The sequence below is a fragment of the Amaranthus tricolor genome, chromosome 6 (assembly GCF_026212465.1).
Source record: "Amaranthus tricolor cultivar Red isolate AtriRed21 chromosome 6, ASM2621246v1, whole genome shotgun sequence".
NCBI lineage: Eukaryota > Viridiplantae > Streptophyta > Magnoliopsida > Caryophyllales > Amaranthaceae > Amaranthus > Amaranthus tricolor.
In genome coordinates, this window is record NC_080052.1 from 22531328 (window position 1) to 22539231 (window position 7904).

General features: G+C 35.2%; 1 protein-coding gene across 14 annotated transcripts; it reads right to left on the minus strand.

The window, feature by feature from the left end:
- Positions 1-451: 451 nt before the first annotated feature.
- Positions 452-7359, minus strand: LOC130814845 (pentatricopeptide repeat-containing protein At4g30825, chloroplastic). 14 transcript variants are annotated; one of them, XR_009042498.1, is made up of 4 exons: positions 7107-7359; positions 3688-3739; positions 2556-2618; positions 452-2452 (listed from the first exon to the last, which is right to left on the minus strand). XR_009042498.1 is itself a non-coding variant. In XM_057681083.1 (4 exons), the coding sequence occupies exon 1, from the start codon at positions 6963-6965 to the stop codon at positions 4194-4196; it is 2772 nt and encodes a 923-aa protein (XP_057537066.1). In that variant the 5' UTR covers positions 6966-7100; the 3' UTR covers positions 481-2456; positions 2556-2618; positions 3719-3739; positions 4103-4193. The 14 variants fall into 14 exon arrangements, 8 of the variants coding, with proteins under 8 accessions (XP_057537066.1, XP_057537064.1, XP_057537063.1 ...); XR_009042497.1 differs by having other exon boundaries at positions 452-2456; positions 7107-7357; XR_009042496.1 differs by having other exon boundaries at positions 471-1273; positions 2556-2837; positions 3719-3739; positions 7107-7336.
- Between the last annotated feature and the right edge of the window lie 545 nt (positions 7360-7904).

Consider the following 7904-nt stretch of genomic DNA (forward strand, 5'->3'; position numbering starts at 1 on the left):
AGATTTATATCCGAGAATATAAAGAGAGTAAATTATTAAAATGGGTTAAATAAAAAAATGTGGCAAATTAAAAGTAGGGAGGAGTATAATTCTTGGAAAATGATGACTTGAAAATAAATCAATTTCCTTAAATTCTTTGACTCTTTTTGTTTCTTTAATTGTTGTTTACTTTGATTAAAGCTTAATAATATGTGTGGATGAGCTTGATGATTGCATGGATGAGCAAACATCAAGGAACAAGCTAATTGCCCTCTTAGTGAAACTGCTTGAGCAAATAGCTTCTTTTAAAGCTTGCTCAAAATAACTTTAGTCATGCATTGCTCGGCGAGCATGATCCATACTCGAGCGAGCACCCAAATTCTTATTTTTTGTTAGATTTTATCAACTTTTTACGATGAAATATTATTATATGCGGTTGTATATAATTGATGTAAATTTAAGCCAAATCAAAGACTTATTTTGAACCTCATCTAGCGTAAATTCCTAGTAAATACATTTTCTTCATTCTCTTCTCTTTGATTTTTAACTCCATTGTAATACCTTTATTAGTGAGTTTTCAAGCTCGATCCTTTAAAACGCATTAATATAAGCATACTTACCTTATCTTGGTAATTAGAGGTGTTTGCTTCAAGGGAATTGGGGAGACTTTATTTATTTGTTTGAAGTTATTGGTCCAATGGACATAAAAATGAGACTTACAGACTTCTAAATCTCAAGGAAAATATCCTTTCGAAAGCTTACAGACTTGTAAATCTCAAGGAAAATATCCTTTCGAAAGCCAAGTAAATTAAGACTTAAAACTTATGACTTATATATATATATATATATATATATATATATATATATATAAGGTCTTTTTACTTTTAATAAGATTAAAGAAATTAAGTAAGAATGAGTTAGTTTTACATATTAGTAACTTCCATACACATTTAATTTTTTTATTCTCACTCCTTTGCCTTTCCCAGTTTTTTTAAATCAAACTTCGAGTACCAAATTCCCATTTCCGTTTGCCAACCCCTATGCTTACAATTTACAAACCGTCAAATTGTGCATTCACATGTACTACATCCATACTTCTACATCGCGTCCTACACTGTATAAAATCCCAACAGTAGAGGCCAGAGCTATCCCTGTCGCTGCAGTAACGCTAACCCATACTCACGTGTCTACCATATCTGTATGTCTCAGTTTTTCTCTTCGGTGGAGATATCTTCGACGAGTATTACCAACTTCAGTAGCATATCAAATTAGGCATCCAAATATTGATGTATACCTGCTCCAAGATCACAGAAAAGTCATCAACCTACTACCTAGCATGTGTACAACAAAATAGAATGTCATTATTTCCTTTAAGGCAAGACACATGTAGTTTCAGTTTCAGCAAGTCTTCCCATGTTCATATGTGATAGCTGAAAAGTTACAAGGGTTTTAAATTACTTGCAAGTACAAGCAAACATGATTTGGCCATATCTATAGCTTCCCATAAAAAATGAAAAATTTGCCGTTTCATGCATATATATGCATTCATTTCAAGATTTGATCTTCAATCGTGGATTTACACTATGTTTAGATAGTAAATTAAGAGAGAAAGAAAGAAAGGGAAAGGGGAAGGAGGAGGGAAAGAGTAAGTAGAGAGAGTGCACCTTATTTGTTTAGAAGGGAAGGAAAACGAATGTTTTACCCTCCAAATCTTTCCATTTTATTAGGAGAGATTGTATTCCTAACAAAATTTATCCATGTTTTCCTCCAAATCCTTCCCCTCCCTTCTTGTCATCCAAACAAGGAATCCTCCATCCTTTCAAATCCCTCCTCTTCCTTTCCTTTCATTTCCTCTATATCCAAACAGAGTGCTAATGAATAATCCTTTGTCCCTTGAAGTTCACAACATTGTAATTTTTTATGTGAGAGCTTTTTGACCATGATGTAGCAAACTCAAACGACAGAGACTTGAGCTTAGATCCCAAGAATAGGGTAGAGCTAACCAATTAGTTTTAAAATTCAACTTCACTTGATAAAATTTTTGGAATTTTCCTTGCCTAAATAGGACATTTGTAGCCATATTCTATGAATCAAAGCTTCCATATAAAGGATCAAATTCATTCGCAAAGTCAGTTTGCTAATAGGTTCGAATCAAATATCAATATGGAGGGTCTAGAATCTAAAACAAAAGCTATGGCAAAGCTCAGGCTTGGTTTATTGTGCTTTCTGATGTGTAATTGTTAGTTGGAAGATATGGATGAACCATATTGGAGTCTTGACTATTCATAAAGTTCATCAATGAAGAAAAGTTTAAAGCTTTTCAGAAGGAAATGAAATAAAACTCAATAACATGCTAAAAAAAGAAAATGTATCTCTTAGCAAGCCCATATCATTCGAATCAAGGTTATGGCGTGCGGCACCTCATAACCCAAGACTTTGCCAGACCCCGAAGTACAAAACACGGTACTGGGACCTGCCTTGTACCACAAAACCAAATTCAGTTTTGCAAGCCATAAATTTTTGTGCAAAGAAAGAATGCTCTAAGAAAAGAAGCACATGTTTGAAAGGACATTTACCTGTAGCTGTAGTTGTACCTCATATGTTGTGTTACTTCTCATCAATGTCCAAATCTAGAGGACCTGCGTTGTTAAATCTCATAACAGGCTATTCTGATGCCATATTTTTAAAAACAAAATCAGAGATCATAGCTTTGTCAGTGCAGTAGCGCCTTGGAGATCGGCTAAGAAGCCAAGAGGGGTCAGTTGCTAGTATAAAGCATTAAAGTCCAGTTTATTGATGGAGGGGAAAGCGTAAGGAGAAAGGGCATTAACATGTTCCTCACAACACACTTCAGGTTTCTGTGCACAAGAAGCAGAATTGTCTCATAAGGAAAAAGATTGATCCAAATTCATTTAAAAAGACACGAGCACCCTGGATATTCGCTTACTCACACAAGTCGGCTGAAAAGCTATCTATAGAATCTGTTTCAATCTATTAATTAATTTAACAACTCAAGAACAGATTCATCTTCAAGCATTTGACTTATGACACTCCTTAGCTCTTCCATGCTACCCTTTAAGCATAGACCTTCTAACTAATTATAAGAAACCCAAAAAATCTGGTGAAAATCCATTCCCTTTATACTGATGAAAAATTGAAGTGCACCCTCCAAGCTTCCCTTAAAGGAAACCCCATAAATTACAACACTTACGGTGAATTTCTCTAGTTTAAGAGAGTGATTCTCCAAATCGTAAAGAAGTCTCAATCGTTTACAGAATTGTAAATAGATAAGGGTATTTAGTTATACATCCCTAATAATCATTCTCTGAAATAGTTTCCAAGCATCCAATTCAAGTAGAGCATCATTAAGTGTCCCATAAGTAAAATCAGAAGGGATGATATTATTCCTCTCCAACGAATCAAATAGCCTAAAAGCCTCAACAAAACAATTTTGAGGATAAAACAATAAACTGATTAAACTTTTCTAGTTTCTACTTTCTACCATGTACTCCCTACCCATTTTGCTACATAAAAACTAAAAGGTCTCACAAGTCACATCAAAACTGTAAAGTGGGACAGTGGAGTATTGAGCAGATACCAAAAGGCCAAAAATACAAATAATTGGATGATAACTGTTCATAGATTGTTCTTGAGAATAAGATAGAACCAGCAAACAAGCAAACAATAAAATCAGAAAAACATACTTACTATCAGTAGATTTAATTGGGGTTCAACATACCCATTGTTGTGTCTTCTTCATCTGCAATGATGATTACAATTTAGGATTAGTAAAATAATTGAAAATCAACATCAAACAAAGAAAATAAATAATATACATAAAGATTTACAGGGTTAGGCTTGTCAAGAAATGTACGCAATTATGCACGTTTCTCATCAAAATCAGAGAACAAGAAGAATGTGATTCATCACCAAACTACCGAGATTTAACTTCACATTAGAAAAAATAATTTATCAAAGCACATCGTTATGATGATATTGATAAAAATGTATAGATATAACTAAATGAATCATTTGCTAATTACAGTACCATAAGTTTCTTTATCATCATAGAATATAATGGCAAATTGATAAAAGCGTAAAGTTAAGGTCACTAATGGTCTACCGTAATTATCAACATCAAGAGCCCAGAAAGAACCGTTGCTAAATACAAAAAACAAATTTGAACAAAGGGTATGGAAAGTGCAAGATCTTCTTCAGCTCAAACCCATTTGCTTCATCCACAAAGACCATCTAACAGCTTCTAGAAACTTGTCATTCTTGCGCAATGCAGATATCAAGTTGACGTAAGTAATCCTATCAGGATCTACTCCATTATGTCTCATTTCTTTGATCACCCCGACAGCTTCTTCAACCATTCCGGCAATCCCATACGCCTTTATCAACGTATTATAGCTGCATAAATCTGGTCCAAGTCCATATTTTTTTAGCTCAGTTAACACTGTCGCAACTTCCTCAATCCATCCTTGTTCTCCATATATATTTATGAGTATATTGTATGTATAGTGATCTGAAGTGTAACTAGACTCCTTCAGTCTTTGCAAGACACTTTTAAATTTGTCGATATGACCTACTTTTCCATAAGCATTCAGCATAGAGTTGTAGGCTTCAAGGGATACGGAAAAACCATTAAACTGCATCAGTCGCACAGTTTTCCTCATTTTCTTGACTTTTTTGCTTCGACCATATGCTGCAATAAGAGTATTGTAAGATATCTCATCAACCAATCCCTGATTCTTAGCCATCCAAAAGATTTTGCTAGCCTTTTTGAAAAGTTTGGACTTCCCATAAACATCAAGCATAACATTATAGGTGGTAGTATTGGGAACAAACCCTTTTTGAGTCATCTCACTAAAGAGCCTTGAAAGCTCATCCACGGGCAAAGCATGAGCGCAGCAATTGATAACACAATTGTACATTTCCTGATCCCAGGTAACCCCACTCTTCAAGATTTTATAATACAAGTCTGCTAATCTGTTTTGTTTATTGCATCTTTGATACACTCGAAGCATGTCACGCAACAAATAAACATCAGGGACGATATTTCCCTGCTTGTCCATCTCATCCAAAACATAGTTAGCATCACCCAGATATCCAAATTTAACATACATTCTGATGACAATGCTATACGCAACCATGTCCATAGCAAGTCCTGAAGACTTTAGTAGCTGATAAGTACTGTTTGCATTGGAAAATTGATTCATACTACTGTAGATGTCAATCATGGTTGAAAGAATATGCATGTTTGGGTGTTTATCAGATGTCAGCATATGGGTAAATATTTTGACAGAATTTTCCAGATGCCCCATTTCCTTGCAAGAACAAATTAGCAAATGGAACAAGTTATCCTCAAAAGCCGGGTCTTTCCAGCGCTTACACTTGAGAAGCATAATAGCATCATCCACCAAGGAGTATTTTACATATGCCATAGCTAATATTGAGCATGCCGTCTGGTTGTCTAGCACATGATCGTGGAGAGAACCTCTCAGAATTTGGGGAAATTTATCAAACCTTCCAAATTTTTCATAAGCTTGCAAAAGAGAGCCAAGAATGGAGGAAGGTTGGCAGCCTAACTTCACCATGTCATCAAGAATCATAATAGCACCATCTTCATCCATTTGTTTAGCCGACAAGTTCATCAAAGAGTACAAATTAGAGGAAGTTGGAGTAAACCCCAGATCTTTGAGTCTCTTATAGTACCACTTCGCTTTCTCATTGTTACCAAATCTAGCCCAACCTTCAATCATAGACCTGTACGTTGTTTCATCAGGCTGAAGACCTACATTTTGCAAGTTCTGGAACATTTGTTCAGCAGCATCCATATTAGATACCTTTCCATACCCAGTTATAAGTGTGTTGTAAGCAATTATATTTGGGGGAAAGCCTCCTTCGCGCATTGAAACCAAAAGACTTTCAGCTTCTTCTAGCTTCCCTTGTTGGCTATAAGCATTGAGCACAACCAACCAATTTTCAACATTCATAACTACTTTATCCTTGAACAACATATCAATGATCTCTTCTGCCTTGACATACAAACCAAGACGAGTATAAATTGTGATCATCGCTGAGTACGCAGATTGGCACCTAATATCTAATCTCCGCATCTCGAAAAATGCAAACTCGGCCTCATCCACATTCCAACCCTTCTGGTACAAACTCATGAGCATGCCAAAGGTTGCAATATTAGGCTCTACATCATACTCCAACATCAAACGGAACCATTTAGCACCGATATCCACAAGTCCCTTCTTAGAACAAGCATATATTATTGTATTAAAGACCTGGAACTCAAGCTCACATCTCGATTCTGATCTCATCTCCTCAATCAAATTCATTGCTGCATCCCAATCACCTCTTCTCCCCAAAACCCGCAATGCCAAATTGTAAGCAATCACATTCCCTATCAATTTACCATTAGTTCTCATCCAATCAAAGAATTTCATCGCTTGACTATCTTCACCCTTTTCAAGACCTTTCAATACCTTATTGCAATACGCTACACTCGATTCCGACCCAACACCATAATTGCCAACATCTAGTTCATGGCAAACATCATACACTTTATCATTAGACTTTCCTAAAGGATCAAGCTTCAAGTTCGATTCCTCTTTTCGTATCCCCCTCGCACCACAAAACCTCTTCCTCACATATCTAGCACCCACCACCCGGTGACTGGAAAAATTAGTATCTACTGAATTTTCACCCCCTAAATCATCCCCAAACGATCTTACACTACTATCAACCTGACCACCATTCATTGAACTATCTACTAATTCAGACTTAAAACGAGCACCTTTGACACGGTTCTGTTTAGAATGAGCAAAAATCACACAAGACCCACCTCCATTTGCAGAATTCAGGAAGCGGGTACCAGGTGTTCGATCAAATAACTGTACAGAACTTAGATAGAAATTGAGCTTTTTGGGTTCATAAGAATCAATACAAACAGAAAATTGCAGTGAAGCCATGAAAAATGTAAAAACCCACCAAACCCAGAAGGAAAAAATTGTCACTTTATTACAATTTCATAGAGAAGCAAAATTTAAACGTTTAATACAGTAATGACACAGATACAAAAAAGGATAAAGAAGTGGAGGGGACAAACATACCTTTGAGCATAAGGATAATAGAAGGTTGAAGAAGAGGAGGAAAATAGCCGGACTATCGGATTCGAGTTTGCACTTTGTAGCCCGCAACTTGAGTTTCAATTCAACCACTTACTCGGTTCAGGTTAGGTGAATCATGGGTTAGCACTTAGCACAGTGGTCATCTAGTCAATGATTTTTACGGTTTTTCATTTTACCTTCACGAATAAGGTTTGATTTTCGCACCAAGTCATAAATCAGGTAAGACTGTAAGAGCCTGAATTTGAATTTGAGTTGGTTCATTTTAACGTGAGTTTAAATTTTTTTTTAAAAAAAAAAAATTGTATACTAATAAAAATTGAAAGGTTGTAATTTTGAATTTACATTTAGATTTATGGATTTCACAAATTTGGATTTGGCACGATATTAAATAAAAAGAATTATTTTTCCGACTTCATAGAACCATATAATATTTGTTGAGCTATAAAACTCACTAATGCAAATAAAATCCATATAAGCTACAGTATGATAAATTACTTATTAAGCTACATGAATTTCCTTTTGCGGTTCGATAGATGTCAATGGATTGACATCATCAAAGGGACTACATTTGACGTTCTACGATCTCTATTCGATCAATATCTATAACCAAGTTTGTCATATGTAATACTTTTTATTGATATTTCATGTGCATGAAACCTTGTTCAATGTTAATAAATAGTAATTTCTTGAAATTCCACTTATGACTTCTAAAAATTGATAAAATTTTAGTAAGATTCACTTGATTATAGTGCATTATTTATTATTAATTTTGTCCCTTGA

What these genes read in the sequence shown, in the direction of transcription:
- LOC130814845 (XM_057681083.1), bottom strand. Translation starts at nt 6,965, where the DNA reads ATGGCTTCACTGCAATTTTCTGTTTGTATTGATTCTTATGAACCCAAA.